Source organism: Microtus oregoni, unplaced genomic scaffold (genome assembly GCF_018167655.1).
Source record: "Microtus oregoni isolate MIOR12 unplaced genomic scaffold, Mior012 000004F_ref0000308, whole genome shotgun sequence".
Lineage (NCBI taxonomy): Eukaryota > Metazoa > Chordata > Mammalia > Rodentia > Cricetidae > Microtus > Microtus oregoni.
Genome location: NW_024543063.1, coordinates 15,064,930 through 15,086,956, shown reverse-complemented (window position 1 = coordinate 15,086,956; position 22,027 = coordinate 15,064,930). Strand labels below are relative to the sequence as shown.

Sequence of the window (22,027 nt, the reverse complement as noted above, 5' to 3'; positions counted from 1 at the left end):
GTTGTTGGAGGGAGCAGAGAAAGGAGGGGTACAGTATCTCCACCTTGTCCCTTCTGGATCCGTGATGAAACCCTGGCTTTAATAAACTGACTACATGTGGACTAATGAGTGTAGACTGGTAATTCAGAGTTTTGGCAAGATAGGCATGGGATAGGGAGAATTGACTCTAAGGATGGAGGAGCCTGTTCTGTGTGTGCCTTCATTGCTTCTTACAGGGACTAAGTCACACAGATGCCCAGCCTCCAGCAAGTGTATGCCAGCTCTCTCTCACCCACCCACCACAAGCAGACAGACACACAGACACAGAATTCTTTGTGACTCTTTATTCCCAGTCTTGCCTGCACTTTATAAAACCAGTCCTTAGGGAGCAAGAACTAAGAAGACCACTCCCCCTCCAGGTAAGCTCAGCCAAGGTCGGAAAGGTCTTCCGCCCACTCCCCGTGGAGGGAACTCGAGGTGGGGCTGGTACAGGGGGAACTGGGAGCTGGGCCAGGCCTGCTGGGCCACCCACTCCCCCTGCCAAGAGGGGAGCTGGGCCTGGAGAGAGGGGAGAGGAACCAGCCCAGCATGCCTAGTCCCAAGGAGTTGCCTTCTGTTGCTAGGGCTGGGACCCTGACTATCCTGCGTCACCCTCCCCCGCAACCCCACCCTTCTGTGTCTGTCCCACCCCCACCCAGTCCCTAAATATATACAAATGTACAGAGGGGCCCTGCCAGGGTTCCATCTCCCCTGTCTTTCTCTTCCTTCCTCCCCTCCTCAGGGGCCTCTAGTCTGGTCTTCAGTCCTTCCTGGACACCCGCCTGGGAGCAGGGAGTATGGACAAGTATGGACAAGAAGGACCCTTGTGCAAGGCAGCCGAGCCTGGGTTGGGGAGAGCAGGACCCCAGTCCTGGCCTCTCAGCACCACCCCTTCCCTGAGCCCTGGGCTGCCCCAGGCCTTCTGTCTCGGGAGCAGGAGATGTGTGGGGCCTGGTTAGGATCCCAGACTCACGATTCTTCCCCACACAGCACCATCCTAGCAAGCAAAGTCTTCAAAGAGGCTTCCCGGGGGGCCATGTGGGTGGTGATGGTTGGGGAGCAGGCTGCTTGCCCCCCCACCCTCAGCACGCCCCCGGCCTGGACAGGGACTCTGTAAAATGAAAAGGGGATGGGACAGTGGTCAAGTCGTGTACTCAAGTCTCAACCGTGACTTCCTTCTCTGCGGTGCCTTGGGAACTTTCAGGAAGTGGCCCTGGAGAGAGGGTGCTCTCCAGGTTGGGAGGAGAGCAGGTGACTCACCTGTTCCTTCAGCTCCTGCAACCCCAAAGTGGAGATGCCCCCAGTGGATGTCCTCAGTGGGGTTTTGGGCCGTCGCCACACCCTCTTGAGTCGATCCCAGGAGACCTTGCAGGTCAAGGTTGGGGTATAGAAGGGTCTTAGTTATAGGACTTGGTGCCTGGCAACCCCTCTTCTAGGAGTCCCCATGCCCAATCCAACCTCTTCAGAGCCAGACCCCCAGGCACTTCTAGAACTCTGAGCCCACTCCCCAGCCAGACCAGCCCACGCAGGAGCCTTTCCTCTGTGTCCTTACCTCATAGATGTAGTCAAGGATCTCCAGGAAGGTGAGGATGCTCGCCCCAATGAACAGGCCCATCTGTCCCCCAAGGTCCCCTGAAGAGCAAGAGGGCGGGGTCAGTGGGAACAGGCTGGGCTGATCCACACATGAATGGGGCAAGGGTCAGGGCTTACCCAGCAGGGCTGACAGGCCATAGGCTGCTCGCTGCTCCATGGCTTCAGAAGTTAGGGCCTCAAAAAAGACATCTAGGACCAGGAAGTTCTCCCTAGGAGACATGAATGGACACCTGTGTGGGGCTGCTGAATTTGAGGAGACAACCGGCAGGGGCATCCTCCTCAGTCTAGCTAGCTGATCCTAATCTAAGACCCCTATGTGCTAGGAGCTGGTGACCCCGACTCCCAAAGGGAACTAGGTTCAGCTGGGTGAGCTCTGTGGTTTTGTTGTGGCTGTTCTGCTTTGCTTTTCTGAGAAAGGGTTTCAGGTAGCCCAGGCTGGCCTGAGGAGAAAGACATAGAAATGGGTCTGACACAATGCAGTGGCGGGGGTATGTGCAAGGAGCTGTGGCAGCTCAGACGTGGACTGGGAAGGGTTTTTCCGGAAGTGGACCAGGATGCAACTTGAAGGATGGCAGTTAGGAAGACTGTGATTGGCATTCCTGGCAGAAGACCCAGTGTACACAAAGAGGCGGCTCATTCTCACTCTCTCCTATGTCCCAGGCCTGCTGAAGGGCCCTCCTCACAAAGCCCATCTGTGGGCATGTCTTACCGTATGTAGGTCTCATTGCGGTTGTACTTCCTCGCCAGGTACCTGGCTGAGCCCCTGTTGGGGATCTTGACCATGGAGATCTCTTTGCCATAGCGAGTCAGGTTGCATGGGGTGGGGCAGAAGCATGGACCCTCAGAGCCTCCACCCAGGGAATCTGCAACACAGAGACACCAGCTGCAGTGAGGACGGTGGCCCCCAGGCCCTGTGGCTGTAGGGACAGGCACGGAGTCTATCCTGAGCTAGTAAGTCCATTCAAAGGGCCAGATCCGCCACCTTCTAATACTGGCTGGGGTCCCCCTCAGCCCGACATTAAACTACCCATGACAGCAGCACCTCCACAAATCTCTCCCTCTGTCTGCAGCTCCCTGGGACAAGGAGGTCCCATAACTCAGAAGGTGAGAGCCTATCTGTCAGAATTAGTCAACATGAGCTCTCAGACCCACGAGGAGTTATGGGAAGGATGCTGGGATGGAAGGGAGGGAGATGGGTGGATAGATGAATGGACAGAACAGATAGGATTCACATATGATACGCTAGGATGCTCCCCAGGAGGCTGCTGATCCCTTGACACCTTTGCCCTCCAGCCTATGGTCAGGCAGGTCAGGAAGTGAGAGAGCAGAGGTATCTGTTTCTCCAGTTTCCAGCCACAGATAGGCAGAGGCTGTGTTCTTCCTCTGGTGTTGCACTGCCCCCAGCCAGTCCTCTCAAACAGCCCTAGGTGTTCTCTGTCTCTCTCTGTGTCTCTGTGTCTGTGTCTGTCTCTCTCTGTGTCTCTGTCTGTCTCTGTGTCTCTGTCTCTCTCTCTCTCTCTCTCTCTCTCTCTCTCTCTCTCTCTCTCTCTCTCGGCTCTATGATGCTTCCTTCCTTCCTTCAAGCCCAAAAGCGAAGGCCCCCTGGTGTCGCTAATCCTGGAAGCTCTCACCGCACCTGTGGTTCCCTTTCCAGCTGCTACATCTGTTCCTTCGTTTAATTTTCTTTACTCACGCACTTGACAGGTGCCGGTGGTACGGGGGCATTGAAGAGATTGTGGTATACCAGGCTGCTACCCCAGCATCTCAAGTGCATCCGCAGAGGCCCATCACATCTAGATTTCTGCAGCGAGCCCCTGGCTGGTCCCCTCTGCATCCCACCCTCTCACCTTTCTGCCTTGCCCTAAGGCCTTGTTGGCTTCCCAGAACCTACCTCTTCTACTTTCTGCTCCCTCCCTTGACCTCTGTCTCCAGCCACACTGACCTATGGGTGCCTAGACAAATCATCTTTCTCTAGTCAAAAAGATATTTGTGACATGGGACATGCTATCCCTACTAAGAACCAACCCTTCAAATCTCTGCCAATATGTAGCTTTCCATGTAGAATCCTCCCTGCCTTACCAGACTGGGGCTACGCGTCTCTCCCCAGGTCCTTATATCACCCTTGAGATACCCCTATTCAAGAAGTGTTAGCCGGTTAGCATCTGTCCTCAGTAAGTGTTCATGGGCAGGGCTCTTGGTTCCTCACTTCCAACTCTCAGAACACATTGACTAGGTCGAGAGAATGAATCAATCAGTTGATTGTTAAATGGGTGGGTGGGTGGATGGATGGATGGATGGATGAGCGAGCTACAGATCAGGTGAGGCCTGTGGAAAGATGGAGTTTGTTTTACCCATACTGGCATCTAGCAATGTATTTTTCCTAGGGCTTAGAGAAGTCATTTCACTTTCTCAGAGAGAGAGAGAGAGAGAGAGAGAGAGAGAGAGAGAGAGAGAGCTCATTGGCAGAACTGAGATGGAAAGCCCAGCCCTTCACTCCCAGTCTTTGATTCTCTGTTCTCTGCAACATCTCCCCATGGTCTCTCACCACTTATCCAAGTGTCTGGACCTGCAGAAGCCCTGAGACCTGCCCCCCTGAGGTGTGAGATACAGTTCAACCTCAGCAAGACCTGACCCCTCCAGACATGTTGGAAGGAGAGGCAAGAGGACACAGAGGAGAAGGGCACACGGAGGGGTGAAGAGTAGTGAGAGACAGGGAAGGGGGAAGGCGGCACACACCCAGTGTGTGGTCAGCACATTCAATGTAGATATTTGGCGGGCAGATGGTCTCATTGCCTGAAAGGAGAGAAGAGTGTTTCTGAGATCCACAGCCCTTTCCCTACTCCTTTACCACACACCCACGTGGGCATCCACATATATGCCTGTTTTGCACATGTACATAACAGATCAATGTCTACACACGCATACATAAAAAAGTGAAAATTGTTTTTCATTGTATAACATGTGCATCTAATCATACACTTGCTTACACAACCATGTGTACACTCTTAAGTTAATGCACACAACCCCAAGACACACACATACACACAAATATATACTAGCATGCATACAAGCATGTATATTCATGCATTCCCAAACATATGAAAACATGCATAACTATCCAGACATACACCTGAGCACATGCTTATGAGTGTAGACGTGTGTACATATTGTACACACGTTTCCGCTCCCGGAAGCTCAAGAGCCCAGAAGCGTGGCACCAAAGACGGGCTGGAGGTGCCCACCTGGCATGTGCGCCATCCGGCAGTGGCAGCGCTGCAGCACGGCCTCCTTTTCACAGCGCAGTCGGCAGGCAGACACACTATAGGCGGAGTAGCCCTGCAGCTCAGGCTCCCTGAGCTCGCTTTCCGCCCGGCAGTTGCCCCAAGGCTGGGGCAGATAAGTTAGCTGCAGAGATGGGGCATGACAAGGTCAAGGCCAAGTGTGTCAGTCGAGGCCAGTCCTCCAGTGTCAATAGCCCCAGCAGGGCAGATTTGGCCAGCATCCCTTCAAAAAGAGATTTGCCCTGTGCCCAGGCCAGGCCTAGCTGGGGATGCTCACCCGCTGTTCCTGGCAAGACACAAAAGTCTGGAAGCCTGGGGACACACCAAACCCCAGCTGATGGATGTAGGGAGGTTCCTCCTGGCTGTGGATCTGCACCCGGATACCTGCCTCGAATGACGTCTCATCTGCACAGCAGAGATGAGGAGACCTCTTCAGAACCTACTCCAGGCAGAAAGCCAGACCCAGGTCCCTCCCCTGAGTTGGCCCTTCTCCCTTCCCCGCCTGCGTACTTGTCTCCCTCCATATGGGTAGGTATTCCTCCTGCTGGATGTCTAGCATGATCTCCAGGCCACTACCCATGCCACCTGCCCGGCTGGGCAGTGAACTCTGAGGATCCGCATTGAAGGTGTAACACTTCCCATAGCGAGTGTAGACCTGGAGGGAGACAAAACGTATCAGTAACAGAACTTTGTTGTGGTTTGGGTTTTTTTTTTTTTTTTTTTTTGTATTTTGGAAGGTCTCACTGTGTGTAGTTCAAGCTGGATCTGCTGCTCCAAGGCCTTGCAGCACCTCAGGAATTCCCCTACCCAAGAGTTGTTGCACTGTGTGAACAAGAGCTCCACATGTAGCTGGCCTTGAGTTCGCAATCCTCTTGCTCTAACCACACAAGCTCTGGGGAAACAAGAGTGCACCCCCATGCCAGGCTCAGACTATTGCTATTTCCCCTCCACGCCTTGCCCTCCCACCACTGAGTAAAGGGTCCTCCTATTGCTACTTAGTTTTTTTATTAGTTAGGATCTCTAAAATCTGCATCTTTTCCTCTCCCATAGCAAATTCAACATGATCTCCACCTACTTGGTTCCCCTTCATCCCTTCCTTCCTTCCGTCCTCCACACAGCAGTCAAAGCATGCAAGCCAACCAAGTGCCTCCGCCAGATTTTATCTGTAGCTTGCGCATCATGCTATAAACCTCAGAGACACACAATGAAACTTATTTTATTCTTTGTGCGTGTGTGCACTTGTACCCAGTGTGTACATTCAGGTATCTCCTCAGTCACCCTCCACCTGCCTTATTGTGGAGACAAAGCCTTTCACTGAGCACAGAGATGGTCGATTTAGCTAGGCTGACTGGCCAGCGGACTCCAGCGATTCTCTCGTCTCTGCCCCCCTCCCCCAGCACTGTGGGGATCACATGTCCCGGTGCCCAGCTTTTTACGTGAATGCTGGAGAGCACCCTCATGCTTGTATGGCAAGCCCTTCATCCACTGAGCCTCAGTAAAACTTACTTTCAAACTAAACAATTGATAGTTCCTCAGTTTCCAGAGAATGAAGTCAGACTCTTTCCCTAGCCTTGAAGTTGCCCTTCAGCATGACCCTGGCCCTCTTCTGCCTCACCACTCCTGGAACGGTGACAAACTCAAGCATCGGATACTCCTATTCACCTCAGACGTTGGTTGTCGCGCCCTCTCCAGGAGTGGCAGAACCGGCTGTCCTGCACCCTGCTCACATCATACCCATGCTCACTCTGTTAATTGTTCAGTACATGACCTTGTCATCTGCTCATTTCCCTGTCCACTGACCATGCCCTCCACTAGAGAGCAAGTTGTACAAAAGCAGGGAGCTTGCCTGGTGCCCCCTATGCTCATCCCATTGTAGGGCTTTCATAAATGTTTCCTATCCAAAGCCCCGCTCATGTCTCATCGATGAGCATTCTTCCTAAAAACACCAGATGGCGCTGGTGACCCAAAGATGAAGGCACAGGCTCAGCCTGCGGGTTTTAGTGGCTGCCTAGAGTCGCTGAGCAGCTGGACTGGGAGAGCTACTGAAAAAGAGGTGGATTCTAGTTCCCCCCCCCCCCCCCCCCCCCCCCCGCCGAGCTCACCCCACAGAGACGTGCCCCTGGGTCAAACCCATCACAGGCAGCACCTTCTCTGGAGGCAAGGGGTCAGTGTGCTCCAACACTCCCCCCACCCCTTTCCTGGGAACGCACGTGTTCACACTGTAAGAGTTGGGAAGGGGCATGGAGGGAAATCTCAGGCTTGACAGCAGCGGGAGAGACTGAAGGAAGAGGCTGGGCTGAGAGCTGGGAGGTGGACTTCTGAAGCAATCCGAGGGGCCCCCCAGGGACATGTTGAGGGGTGGCGTTCTGTCCTCCCTCCTCTAGTGAGTTAGCTATCTGCAGCTCCAGCAATTTCCCACCCCCACCCCTGCCCCAGTACTTCCTTCACCCAAACTGATTTCTGAGACAAGAAAATACGCAGAGCAGGCACCTTGACATTTACAAAACATGGGAACATCTACTGCTACGCCGTGTCGTCTACCCAGGAACTCTGATTTTAGATGTGTTTGATGACCTTGGTTTCAGAGAAGGGAACTGCCGCTCAGAGAGGTGAAGTGACTCTAACGAGGCCACACAGCTGGCGATTGGATGGAACTCATGGGGATGCAAAGCTCCAGCCACTCCCATAATTCATTGCTTTCATCCTCCCACCCCAGACCACCCAGCTGCTACCTCGGGATGGAAAGAGATGGGGTGTGCCTCATACTGGACCTTCCTTTCCCTTGGTCCCCTTTCCTTTCAGCTCCGTTCCTCAGTCCCTTCCTCTCAGTTCCTCGCTTCTCCTTCCCTAACTTCTGGGTTCCTGTCCTTGGACCCATCTGTACCACTTCTGTCTCCACCTGTACCCTCCATCACAGCATGTTCCTGGGGAGCATCACGGGGACCTCATGAGGCGGGCATCACAGACACCTTCAATCATTCAAAGTACCCCAAGCATGTTAGGCTCTGTGCTTAGTCCAACTGAACCCTCACAACTACCTTGAGGGTGGTATTGCTATCTCCTCATTCAGCAGACGAGGAGACAGAAACGCAGAGAATCGGAACCAGCTTGCAGAGGTCTCCGAGATTAGTGCTTCCCAAATGCCATTTTGCACCCAGATCCCCTTTGTAAAGTGCCGCTTCTGCTTGAATGCATAGAGGTAGACAATATCCCTGGAATGAAAGTCTGCGTTTCTACAAACCTGCTGATCCGTGCACTGCACAGGAAGTAGAAAGGTCTGGTTGAACAAGGCATGGTGGCACGGGCCTGCAAATCCAGCAGCTCCGGACCAATGCAGGAGGACTATAAATTCATGGCCTGCCTGCGCTACAAACTGAGTTCAAGTCTTGCACCAGCAACTTAGTGAAGCCCTGTCTCAAAACAATGAGTGAAAAGGACCAGGAACATAGCTCAGGGATAGAGTGAGTGAGTGCCTGGTGACGGGGAGGTCCTCTATCCCATCTCTGGTGTTGAAACGGAAAATAACTGAGAAGATACAAGAGTCAAGCAAGATAGGTTGAGCCTAGTCATGGTCTCTGGGGACATGGCTGTGGAGAGAGAGAGGAGCCTGAAGTGGGCTGAGTACGAGACTCTTGTCTCCCTAGTGATAAAAGAAGGGCAGATACAGGAGACGTAGAAGCGCCCAACATCCTCCTTTTTCAGGCCAAAAAGATGCTGGAATCAGTTCCTGCCCACTCAGCCAATTCTGCGTGCACGCTTGAGTTGAGAGGGTAAATGAGGCCCAGACTGTGTGAGGGAACCCCGGTCTATGTCGCTCACTCGTGTCTGCCCAGCACAGTCTCTCTGAAGCTTAGCCCTACTCGTGGGTCTCCAGCTGCCGGAAGTGTGGGTTCCTGCTTCCTTCCCTCTTGGCATTCCCAAAGTTCAATGAGATCAGAAGGAGGTGCGAAGAGCAGGAGAAGGGCAAACATGATCAAACATCCCCATTTTCTCCCAGGTCAAAATTTTCTTTCCTTTTTTTTTCTTTTTAGAATTTCATACATGAGTATGTGTCTCACAGAAATCCACCTGCCTCTGCCTCCCGCGTGCTGGGATTCCAGGTGTGCGTCACCACCGCCCGGGTCTTTTGATATATTTTCTCCTTGGAGCCTCTATAGAAGCCACATGAGGTAATTATTGTTACCCCTGTGAAGGATGAAGGAACTGGAGTTCAGAGAGGGAAAGTCACTTGGCTAAGTGTGCACAGCCAGCAAAAGACAGAGATTTGAACCAGACGGAACCTCGTGTACAATACAATCAGTCCTTGTAGAATACCCAGTGTGGGCTCAGGGATGAACTGATCCATGGATAGAGCAGGACTATAGGTTTGTATTTCATCACATGCATACAGACGCGTGCTGCTGGACAGTGAATCTAGCCTCCTGCTCAAACCTAGCTTGGGAGGAGGTTGATTGCCTCCTGAGCTGATGAAGTGGTTGGATGGGGGCAGAGAGTGAAAAAGAAGGTGTGTGAACGCCATTCAGGCTCAAAGGACACCTCTACCGAGAATGGGCAGGCCAGACTGTCAGGACTGCGCCACCTGCACAGCCTGGGTCAAGCCCTACTGCTGAGAAGAGCACGTCGTTGCCCCGGAGACAGTCCCTGGCCCGGGCATTGGTCGTGGAGTCAGCCACTAGCTCCTAAGTGACAGAATTCTGGTGGCAGCACACACAGCCCACAGCTTCTTCCATGGAGACGGCACGGCTGTTTAGCCACAAGGTCCCACTGGCTGGCCACTGCTCCCTCCCCATGGACTGGCCTGAAAGGAGAACGTGTATACAAGAGTTGAGAGCCTAGGGGCCCAATCACAGAGAGGGTTGGTGCCGGGCCAAGAAGTGTCCTGCTGGTGGAAGGGCCATCTCTAGATAACCTCAGCTTCTACGCGCTGCCCATGGGGCCTTGATCCTGTCAAAACCCTAACACCTCTCTATCTTGGCTTCCAATCGCATGCTATCAGCCCTAGCTGGAGTGTGTAACCTCTTGGAACTTCCCTGAGCCAGAAGTGGATGGGCCATAAACAGGACACCTAGGTTCCCTCTGCCAGCTTCCTCTAGCCAGCCTTCTACTGCTCCTTTGGACCATCTTCCCCAAGCGCTGGCCTGAGTCCCTGCCTGTTTCCTGATCTGTCTGTCTCTCCACGTCTCTAGCTCCCTGGTCTGTCTACCTTTTCTAAGCACCCAGCCAGGTGTCCCTCTGGACTCAGTTTCCCTGCTTCTAGCCATTGGACAGCCTGGTAATCAAATGAGCATCCCCCTCTCTCTCCTATATCCTAGATGCTGCTTGGCTCTTGGTTCCTTGCCCTCTCTGCCTCTATCCTATTTGCTTTTCTCTCCATCCTTGCATGTGGGTATTCAGTTTCTATATCTTGTCTTCCTCCTAGATTTTACTATGGACCCGAGGTTACCCAGATGTCCTCCCTATTCTATTCTCGGCTCCCCACCACACACACACACACACACACACACACACACACACACACACACCAACCCGCCCCATCTTCCCAAGACAATGATCAGGAGCTGGAAGAGATCTGTCCAGAGCTTGCTCCCCTGAGCGATGGCTTCTCTCTCAGCCCTTTGAGCTCCATCCATCCACAGCTCCCATTTCCCAAGATAGCTTTCTCTGCCTGGCTGCTGGCTTTCCCCCCTCAGCCCTCCCTAGCTCCTCTTCCTCCCTGTAGCCACAGAGCCCACAGGGTTAATAGCCAATTAGTAGGGCCAGGGCTCAGCTATGTGGGAGAAGGCCCTGGGCCTCCAGGAGATAAGAAGCAGCCAGAAGCAGCAAGGACCAGGCAGTTAATCCCATAGCTAATCTGCAGCCTGGGTTTTATCTCCACCGCCTTCTGGGCACCCAGCTTCTGCCAAGACCCCAGCACCTCCCTCCTAGCTACTTCTCTGTGGATGGTAACCCCTCTCCTTTATCCCTCTCCCCTCTTCTGTGGGGCCCATCTCTATGCCTCCTTCTTAGGTGCCCTGGAATGAACTCCCCTTCACCCTGCAGTACGCTGGAGTTCACTGTGGACCAATAGACGGGGTTGGGCATATCTTCATCCAGCCATGACTAGCACTCTGGGTGGAAAAGCTCCTAAGGAGAAGACAATAACAAGCCCTAAGGCAAGCACCTGTAGTCCCAGCTACTTAGGAGTCTGAGGCAGGGATGATTGTTTCCGCCCAGGAATTTGGGGCAACACAGTAAGACTCCCCTCCTTAAGTAGACACTTGTAAACTGCAGTCATACGCCTGACACCCTAGCATTGGTTGTGAGGCTGGGGATGGATACAGAAGCCTCAGAACGTGGGGGAAAAGGAAGAGTTTGGAGCCTGACATGGTAGAGTTCAAACCCCACCTCCTCCACCACCTTAACCAACAACTGGCGGCAGTGATCAAGAGCCGGGCGCCGGACGATCCCTTTCCGCCTTGGTTTGCACCTCCATAAAAGGCAACAAGCAATTCTTCCTTCTCGGGTCGGGACTGCAGATGAGAGGACTGACCGCAGGAAGGGAGCTTCCAGCCTGGCAGGCACTGGAGAAGGGGGCTGACCGCAGGAAGGGAGCTTCCAGTCTCACAGCACAGCTGAGCTGCTTTGGTTTTGGATTCCCACTGGGCCCATCTTCACGGGGCATTCTGCCTCTTGCTAAAGATGTCTGCCCTTAGGAGCTGATCAGCATGGAGCTTTTTCTGAACAAAACGCGCAGGTTCTGAGACACGGCTCTTCCAGCAGAAGAAGGCTCAGCCTGGCTTACCGCTGGGACTTGTGCTTTACTGAACTCTATGGGATTCAGATTCGGTCATCTGACCTCCCTGATCCTCTACTTTTCATCTGCGAAATGGGAAGACAATCAGGTACCCTCCAAAGCTGGCATGAGAAAAGAGATGCCATAACATGTTAGCAACAACTAATTTTCTGAATGCCTACTATGAACCAAGCACAGGTTTGAGTGCTTTACATAAATGAACTCTTTAATGCTTGGGAACAAAGTGATAGACATTATTTCCATTGTCCCCATTTCACAGACAAGATGGTGGAGGCATAGAGAGGGTAAGAAACTTGGCCAGGGTCACATGATGTAGCAGAGCAGAGAATGGTGGGTACTGGAACAACCCATGTGTCAAACAGTATTCCGTGAGCTTTTATAATGTGTCAGTCACTGGTGCTGGGGATACAATAATCCGGAACAAAAAGTCTGTCTCGAGGAATTTGCTGTCTGATATGAAAGCATGCATCCATTCATGCACCTACACCATGCACCAGGCATATTCAAAGCAGCAGGTCAACAAGAGGGAACAGAACACACAAACCTAACAGTCACACAGTAGATACTACCGGCTGTGGGACATGCTGGGATGGACATCCCAGCCAAGGCCACTGCTGATGCAACAGGGGTTTGGTTCCAGTTGGATGGGGAGTGAAAGCATCTTGGAATAAGCTGGCTGGCCCACCACTCTGGGAGGACAGCGGAAGGACTTAGGGAAGAAACTCTATTTCCTCCACTTCCAATAGGTCCGACAGTAGGAGTGTTCCCTGAGTGAAGTTCCTAGTGCCCAATGCCACCCTCCTGGTTTTCAGGGACCCTTCCTCCAAGGTGCATCTGGGAACGGTGGTAGTGTCAGTTCAAACTTACATGTGAGAACCATGGCGGATGGGAAAGAGGAACTGGCTAAGGCCCAGCATAGGAGGGGGGCACAGGAAGTGGAAGTATGAAATGGGGAGCTCAGGGGTGCTTCCCAAGTGGATGAAGGAAGGATTCCAGGACCCAGATAAGCAGTTACACCTGTTCCTGGGCAGACAGACAGTTTTGCAGGCGATAATGTTATTAATTGGTAACTAAGCCCTTCCCTGGCATCCCCACCGCTCGATGTAAACAAAGCTGTTTCACAATCACAAACAGTTTCACACTCACAGTTGGTGGGCGGGAGTTTTCAATTCCAACAAGACTTGGGGAGACCTGGGGTAGTAGTGGTGGTGGTGGTGGTGGTGGTAGTAGCAGAAGCAGTAGTTCGGTGTCTGTGTGTGTGTGTGTGTCCCCGTCCTCTGGACGAGTGGGTGGGTGCCATCAGGAACGCCTGTAGACGCGCTTCTGGCAACGCAGGCCTAGCTGCCTGCTCTGCACCACGAGGCCGCACCCACGGGCCACGCTCCCCGCTGACTGCCTCTCCCGCGGGGCAGGCATCCATCACCGAGCAGCGCCTCTGTCTCCTTCGGCCTCCATGGCTCTCCTCCCCGGGTTCGCCTCATTTGCATTCCCTCGGCTCCCGGCTCCTCTGCAAAGTGACCTCCGTGCACACAGCAGCGCCAGAGGCTTCCACCGCGGAGGGAGACACAGTTGCCTGAAGCCCGCTGCCCGCTGCGGCCCGGGAGGCAATCAAAGGGGCGGGAGCTGGGACAGTGCCGACGGGTGTAAACCGAGCTGGGGACCAGGGCTGGGCGTGGCCAGTGAGCCTGGGAACTGTCGATAGACCTGGTGCTGGGCTGGCGCTGTAGGGCTTGAGTAAGATTTGAACCCGCGACCTCTGTCTCTAGCCCAGCTGGAGTGAAATGTGGAGGTCTAGGGAGCTGGGCCCCAGAAATGAAACCTCCTTTTGAAACCAGAGGTTCTCAAACACCTCAATCTCCACTTGCATCCCAGCTAGGGAGAGGCCTGCTCCACCGTGCCGTACCCCCAAGAGTCTCCAACCCTCCCTGGGGTCTGCCCGGTACCCTGCCCCACTCCCCTGGCCAGCCAAGCTGCCTCCCCCACCCCCCGCTTGGTATTTACACCTTTCACACATTTGTAAGCTATTATCCTGTCCACGCTTAGTCACCGCTGAGCCAAGCGCCACGGATTTAGCTCCTTTAATCTTTCCTCCTAAATCAATCCTCCATTTCCCCTTAATCATCCCGTGGCTCCTCTCTGAACTCTCGCTGCTGCCTCGCCTGCCGCAGCCTGTGCCTATCTCTCTGGAACTGCTCCCCCTCCAACCCAAAGCGGTGTCCCAAGGGCACTGTGAACATTTAGGGGGTGGACTGGATATTCAGTCCGCTCCCCCCTGTTTGGGAGCCAAGGGAAGACATGCTGGCATCCTTGGCCTTCTCTAGAAGACACACAGCATTAGACCTTTGCTGTTCTCTGCCTCAGACTCTTTTGTCTTCCTGCCTACCCCCACAGCACCGGGTGGGATACTCTAAAGACCCTAAGCCTTTGTCACAGCCCACCGAACGCAAAAACGACGACAACAAAATGCACAACAATTCTCTTAGACGAGATTGTCTTCTGCCCGCCCATCGCTCATCGAGCTGGCTGTCCCCACCTGCTTGGTCCAGGTGCTGAAAGGAGGTGGATGCAGGAGAGCCAGGATGGGCAGAAAAAGCTGATCTTTCTCCCACCTGAGGTTGCTCCCCTCCTCCTCCTCCTCCTCCTCCTCCTCCTCCTCCTCCTCCTCCTCCTCCAGGGAGGCTGCCCATCTCTCCTGGACCATCCTGATCTCCGTTACCACTCGCTCCACTCCCTGTCCAGGGGTAGGTCCAGTAACCTAGAGGGTGGACTTGCTTTGGGATCTCTAGGACCCTACATACAGGTTTCTTATCCCCCCCCCCCCCCCACACACACACCCAGACCTAGGTCATGCAGCTCTGCTCTCCACCACAAGAGGGGGCAGGTTCCTCCTGGAAGCCCAAGGACAGGGCTGGGGGGGGGGGGTCCATAAAGAGGCTAGGAGGGGTATGTATGGGGGCCATTTCTTCAGATGCTAATCAGCATCTTCCAGCAGGGAGAGGAGAAGCTGAGTTGATAATGAGCCCAGCTCGGGGCTGATTCCTGATTAATGAAGAGGCCACAGGGCTTCTGGAGTGGGGCCGGGTGGGGCATGCCTCTCATGACCCTCCCCATTGCCCTTGGAGACCAACCCTCTCAGGAGGCTTTCCCCCAGCCCTTCCCTTCGGGCATAATTCCCCAACAGTTCCTACCAACTTCACTGCCAATGCAGCCAGAATGAGAGCGCCCCCTCCAGGAGGTATCGAGGAGCAGCAACCATTGCCAAGTAAGAGATGTGCAGTACCCTCTTGGGTTCTTCCATCTGAGCTGTAGGCACCCTACAGGGTTGTTAAAACCAGGGAACTTTTTATTGAAAGAAACTAGATTTGGAGGTCCATTTGACATCACAGAAGACTACCGATACCCTCACGCAGGGCAACAGTTAGCTAGAAATGAGGCTGAGACCCCACCCTTCACTGTATTGCTCTCACTGACTCTACCTGCCTGGCTCCCCAAGGCAGGAGCAGCCCTCAACCAGGTGTTCACTAAATGTGCACAAGGGTCACACCTCAGGATATAATGGGACCATAGGGGCAGAGGACCAAGTGGGGATTCAGGCAGAATTAACAAAGTTCATCTGGTATATAAAAGGCCTGGACCAACGTCAGAAGGAACAGCCCCCCTTTCTAGAGTCAAGGGGATATAGGAAAGGTCTGGAGTTGGGAAGTGAGCATGGGATAGCTCCTCCTGTAGACAGTGGCAGGGGGTCAGAGGAAGAGCCTGCCAATATTGGCTGGACCGCAGCACTAGACAAGAGCAGGGATGAAGGAAGGAACGGACAGAAGGAGGGGATTTTTGAAGAGCCCCAAACTGGGAGTCAGGGCAACCAAAGTAGGGGCTTGTATCAAGTCCTCCTTGCCTCGGAGCTGTCCTGGGTAGCGGATGGGGAGGGCTGTGAGGGAGGGGAGGGCAGGGGGGACTGCCCAGCTGGAAGAGGCCTTGTCTAATTGTGCCTGATTAGTAGAGAGGAAGAGAACAGGGCGAGTGATTAATAGTCACGGCAGTCACCAGCGTGTGGGGAAGGAGGGGGAGGGGGAGGGAAGCCTGAGAGCTAAGAGGGGATGGAGACAGTGAGGGACCCACGGGGCCCCCTACCCTTCTAGGGGCTGTCTGTACCTCTGATCCTGGGGAGTCGTACAACCAGGAGCTGGGACCTGCCCCCTCTCCCTGAGGGATTCCCTCTTCCTTCCTGCCTCAATGTTGAGGCAGGGGTGTGGAAGAGAAGAGACCAAGGTCATATTTGCCTCTGGGAAAAGAAGTACCTGCACTCACACGATGCTTTCAGACACCCCAAAGCTTCCAACTCCAAGACACTGCCCCCATCCTCAGTTTAACCTGGAACCTTGGTTTGACTTCCAATCACAGCCCACAACACATCACCATAAGTATATCCTTCAGTCCCATCAGTAATTCTAGCCCTGCCTCAGCCAGGCGATCTGAGCCTTATTCACCAGTATGTTGTCCAAGACAACATGCATTAGTAGCACATGCCAAATCACATTTCAAATGCTCAACAGTCATGCGTGGCTAGTGACTACCATGTTGGACAATACAGACATAGGACGTTTCTGTCACCACGGAAGGTTTATGGTCTAGCGTATATGCACATATGTATGTATTCATGCTTGCTTGGGAGGGCTATAACTGCAGAGGGGAGAGTCAGAGAGTCAAGAGCTACGCGCCGGGGGGGGGGGGGGGGGGGGGGGAACGGGACTAGGGGATGGAGAGCAGTGTCGTTCTGGAGCAGGAATCAGAAGCCATCTGGTGATGCTGAGCACAGTGAGGTTAAAAGATGGTCAGGAGCCGAGGTAGTGGTGTGTGTGAGAGTTGATGCTTGCGAAGTGCATACTGTGTGCGCGCCAGGCAGGGTGCTAAACTCTTCTCGGGCATCTTGAGCTCACAACCTCCCCATAGCCTAGGTACTGAATACACAAATGGATGCTCATGGGAGTATTTCGCTTTCCTTGAGGCCACGAAATTGAATAGAACTGAGGTTCAAGTCCACATGCTCAGACAGCTCCAGAACTCTCACTTGGTGTACTGTCCCCCCGCTGAGAGGAGATGCTGGCTTTTAGAGCCACCTTTGCGTTGCACAGATCAAGCAATGAAGGCCAGGCAGAAAGCGATTGCCTCCTACCAAGACAGTCTGCGAGTGAGCCATGATGGGGGAGGTGGAACTGGGGCTTGGCACACAGTTGGGGGAAAGTGGAATCAAGAAGGAAGGAAAGAGCCCTCTACAATGGAGTGGTGGCGAAAGTCTGAGGTGGGAGTGGGCTGGTGTGGGGCTGAGTGGATGAGTAAACAGATGAGAAGATCCAGGGGCCAGCATGGAGGATGGGGGTGTGGAAAAGCCCTGCACCCTCAGAAACCTTGCCCTCTTCTCTCTTCTTTTCTCTCCTCTTCAAACCTCAGGCAGACTGCCTCATCTTTTAAGCCTTCCCAGCCCTCTTTTAGCCCAGAGTGGCCTCTCTCTCTCTGAACTCGGACTCTTACCAGCCATGAACCCCATCTGGCAATTAATCCTGGCACCTTATGACATTGCTTGCATGGCTGATTAACTCTTGCATGGTTGCTTAAGCTTTTGAGCACCCCCATCCCTGTTCTTCCATGAGACTGAAGGCATCTTGAGGGCAGGGGCTGAAGACTAGGGCTTCCTCTTCTTTGCTGTCCCCCATAGGTCCTGACAAGGAACCCAACATGTGTAGGTACACAGAGCAGCATTCTGAGTGGCTGACTCGGGTAAATGAAGGGATATTTGGGAGCGTGGGGGTGAGAGTGATTTCACTGGTACCAGAAGCAAGAGCAGAAGCTTAGGGGACTGGGGGAGGGCACATTACCCAGAGTAAAAATAGGCTGGAAAATGTGACATTTATTAACTTGGATTCCGGAGGAAAGGTCACAGCAGAGTGGGGAGTGGGAAGGAGGAAACAGGGAAAGCAACAGAAAACACATAATGGTCCCTTGCCGAAGCCTGTCTGTCACAGTCACTGGGATATCACCACCTACTCTCTGGCAGGTGCTACCCCAACTGGTTCACATTCTCATCTCCTCACCAAAGACCCTCAAACCCCCATCGCGTAGCCCACATCCTCACCACAGAGCTGATGATGGACCCCATGTCTACCCCAGAGGCCTCGAGTCTTCATTCCCCTGCTCCAGTCTCATTCAGGAAAGGCATCCCATCTTCTCCCTCATCAGGGGCCCCAGCCCAGTTCCTGGCTGTCACTCCAGGTCCAGGAGGAATTACATGCAGCAGGTCGGGGATGGGTGTGGGCAGGAGTCTGAGTCTAGGCTAGGGTGGGCATGGGAGAACAGGAACCCCCAAAGGGGAATTCTGTCCCCCGCCAAGTGCTTGCTTTGCCCCACTTGCTCTGATGTTCCTGGGACAGCTCCATAGCAGAGATGCCCAAGCTTAGACCTCCCTGTCCAGCCCATGTACCAGAGAACCTAGGGAAAGCTATCCCCCCCCCCCCACTTCCCCAGTCATCCCCAGGATTCCAGGGACTCTCCGCTTGGATGAAGGGAATCCCTGCCCCTGTCTTCCTAACAGGGACCCTCTGTCACCTGACCTTCACCCCCTAAGTGCCCTCTGTCTCTCCTCCATTGATGTGTGTCATCGTTACCCTTCCCTGTTCCTGCCCACCCCAACAGGAGCTAAGACACAAACTCAGGGACACAAAGACCCCATTGATTTCTGTCCCAGCAACACTTGCTGAGGCTGAGTTCCTCCCCACCCCCATCACAGAGGGGTGAGACTGCAAGACAGGAGTCCCGTGGACCCCAAAGGCCACCCTCATATTCCACACATCACCTCCTCTTTGGGGACTCTCTCAGCTCTGGTTTTGGAAAGCGATATTTCATTTTCCTAGAAGACAATGTGTAGCTAGACAACAGGCTGGTATTCCCTAATTCCGCTTCTGGTACAATCTCCTCCCTTCTGCCCCTCTTTTCAAGTTAATTCCTCCCACCCACCGAACCCACCCACACAACCCAAAGCAAGAGGCCCTAGACACTGCAGACATGGTGGGGCCAGGAACCTGGTTGGTGCATGTTTCCTGGTAACACTGAGGCAGTGAGGGAAAGCTTGTGGGTAAGGAGCTAGGCTCTTAAGAGGGAAAGTACCCATTGCCACTGGAGACTGGGTGTAAGTGGGCACCGGGCTGACACCACACATTTGCTCATATGCCAGGCAGCAGTCACAAGGACGGAACTCTCTCTCTCACACACACACATAAAGATAGACGTCAACTGGGGACTGGGGACAGGCATCTCGAGCACACTGTGAATAATAGCTGTGAGTGTGGGTGAAAGGAACCCTGATAGACCTGACAGAGTGCAAGACACACCCTGCACACTCACACACCTGACTGTGGGAGGTGTGCAAGCATAGCAGCCAGAGCTGGCACTCCACTTCTGGTGAGGGTACATGTATGTGTGTTCACGTACATGGAGGCAATGGTGACAGTTGTCTCTGTATGGAGAGTGGAGGAAAGAGGTTGGGATAGATTGGGGGGGTGTCAGGAACTGGGATGACATCCCAAACACGACCCCATCCTTGGCAGCTATGATCTGGGGGTACAGGCATGGAATGAATAGCTCTCTCGGTGTGTGGGTGTGCAGGTGTGCATATGGGTGTAGTGACAGGGACACGGAATGTGCATGATGGGGAAGCATGCAAGGAAACGGTGTGTGTTCATGCGCCAGCTCCGAGGGTGAGTTCCGCACATAGAGGGAATGAGTGGTTCCCAGTGTGAGAGTCAGAGCCAGGCAAGAGAGCAGCAGGAGCAGGGGCTGCAGGGGGTGGGGGCACTGGCAAGCAGGAAAGACCAAGGGGAGCATGAAAGAGGGATGTGTGAGGGCGGCTGTGAAGGGGTGTGTGTGAAAGACAGGGAGGGATGGAAAAGACTGGCACCCAGTATACACGAAGACCGTCTCCATCCAGCTGGCTGGCTGGGCCAGCTCCCCAGAAGGCAGCCCTGAGTCCTTCCTTTGACAGGGACACCTCTCCCCTCTAGCCACCCTCTCCCCCTGTCACTTTCATTTGCTGGGAAGAAGAATCCAGTAGCCCCCAAAGAAAAAGAGAACAAGAGCAAACTAGCGTTCAGTCTGCCTGGCCTTGGGATGAAGATGAGCTTCAGGCCCTGGGCTCATCCCCAGGAGTGGCCCTAGCCCCCAACCTTGAACACTGCAGCAGCAGCAAACGCAGAAGAGGAGCTGTACCACTGAGGGTAAGCCCTTCTGAGCATTCGCTGCTCCAGGGCTGAGGAGCCAGAGGGAAACACCAGCTGGGGGAGACACGAGGCCTGCCTCTGGTGGCAGAAGGAAGGGAAGCCCTGTTGAGGATGCCCTCAAGTACCACCACCCTCCTCCCCCACTCCAGCCTCTGGCCACCCCAGGTTTAGGTGACGGAGCTAGTAGAACTCACCACGGAGAAGTTGCTGGCGGAACAGTGGTGTCCGCTGAAGTTGCAGCTCTTGAGCATGTCAGCAAGCTGGTGGCCAGTGCGGTTGAGGATGTCTACCATGTCGGGCTCTGGGTAGCGAAGGCCAGCCGCACGGTGCCCATCCCGGTCTTTGGGGGGCAGCCCTGTCAGATTGGCCAGGTGGAAGATATCAGCATCACTGAGTGCTGAATGCCGGAAGCGGTTGATGTTGCAGAGGGTGACAGCCGGGAAGCCCGCCACTGGGGCTGGGGCAGCAGGGTCCACGGCTACCAGGTGAGGCCGGGTCAGGTAGCCCCTGGCCAAGCTGGCTGCCTGGTATAAGAAGGCAGCCAGTGAGGTGAGTAGAGCCAGTGCCCAAAGGGTTCTGCGCAGTCCATGGGGGCCTGGGGCACAGGCCCGGCCCAGCCCATGCAGAGTGCTGGTGCTGGCGAAGGTGGCCAGGTCCCGAGGGGCTGTTGGCCCCTGAGTAGCCCCCAGGAGGCTCTGCTCATCCCCTGCCTCCTTCTCCTTGGGTTTTGCATCCTCCTCAGCAAATTTGATTTTGCACACAATCTCGATCGGCATCTGTCCCCGGCTGCTGGGACTGGCCAGAGCCTCTCACTGCTACTGTCCCTCCCTGGACAGCAGCCCTGGTGCCCTCCGGAGTGGTGGTGGTGGCAGCGGCTGCTCTTCTAAACTCAGGGCAATCAGGAGGAGGATGGGGACAGGGTGGGGGCCCGAGGTGGGGGCGTCACTCCCACTCCCAGCAGCTCCTCAGCCCCGGTGCTGCCTCTGCCGCTGCTGCCTCTGCTGCTGCTTGTCTCTCTCCTCGATCGTCTCCTTGTGGCTTCCCTTATCAGCACCAGCACAGCTGTCAGCCCCTGCGTGTGTCCCTGCGAGCAAGCGAGTGAGCGAGGGAGCAAACGCTGCTCCGCCACGCCGCGCAGCCCCAGCCGCTCCGCTCAGCATGTGCTCTGGAGCCCACCCCGTGCTTAATAATTCAGGACATGTCAACAGCGTTTCACCGTCGGGCACTGGCACGGGAACCAGGAGCCAGGCCAGGGAGGGAAAACCCCCGCCCTACCCCAGTCCAGGATGGAGAGCCCAGAATTAGGGGTGCTTCTGAAACTCTCGCTGTACCTTAGTCAATTGTGGGGGCCCCAGAGAGTCCAGTCTCAGGCCATTCGGGCAGTAATGCTGTGCTCAAGGTGCTCAGCCCACTCCTTGACACTTTTTCTGGACCACACCCCAGGAAGGGCCAATCAACTCTGTTCCCCAGCTCCTGGCTTTCCTGACTCCTGACTCCAGCCTTCGGCTGATCTCACTGCCCCAATCGCAGCAGCTTCCAGAAACTCCTTGAGAGCCACTTGTTTGAATGAGGGAGGGGAGGAAGGGGAGGGCAGCAAGATTAAGAGACAACTGTGGCTTCACTCAGACTCTCCTTCCCTAGAGCCCTGCTGATTCCAACACCCACCACACCCCTACCTGGGGGGGGGCACTGGCTCCTTTTCTCTGACTTTGCCCCCAATCCCAACATTCTTGTGATTGGAACGGAGGCTGCCCTGGCTGTCCTGCTCCTTTGGGGCCACTTTACTATCTTATAGTCTCCAAGTCCCTTGCTATGTATGGCCGGGCTTGGGGAAAAGGAGGGGAGCTGGAAGAGCCAGGCCAGGGAGCAAAGATCTCAGAGGCAGGGGAGACGGAAATGAGGAGCAGGGGGGAAAGGGTATTAGAGGGAATGTGAGGATGAATGGGGGCTTCAATGGAACTCGGTGCTAAGGATGCCCTGTCCCCGGGCAGAGCCAGGCAGGGAAGCCCTGCAGACTGCTATCTGGGAGGAGGAGTCAGACACATGGGCCATCACCACAAGAGGAGGTGGAAGCC

General features: G+C 54.5%; 1 protein-coding gene across 1 annotated transcript; it reads right to left on the bottom strand.

Moving 5' to 3' along the window:
• Positions 1-673: 673 nt before the first annotated feature.
• On the bottom strand, positions 674-21,542 carry Asic4 (acid sensing ion channel subunit family member 4). Its single transcript, XM_041649487.1, has 11 exons — positions 21,284-21,542; positions 20,147-21,036; positions 5,403-5,547; positions 5,170-5,297; positions 4,854-5,016; positions 4,348-4,404; positions 2,321-2,474; positions 1,729-1,820; positions 1,571-1,650; positions 1,279-1,383; positions 674-1,129 (listed from the first exon to the last, which is right to left on the bottom strand). The coding sequence occupies exons 2-11, from the start codon at positions 20,726-20,728 to the stop codon at positions 1,016-1,018; spliced, it is 1,620 nt and encodes a 539-aa protein (XP_041505421.1). The 5' UTR covers positions 20,729-21,036; positions 21,284-21,542; the 3' UTR covers positions 674-1,015.
• Positions 21,543-22,027: the final 485 nt, after the last annotated feature.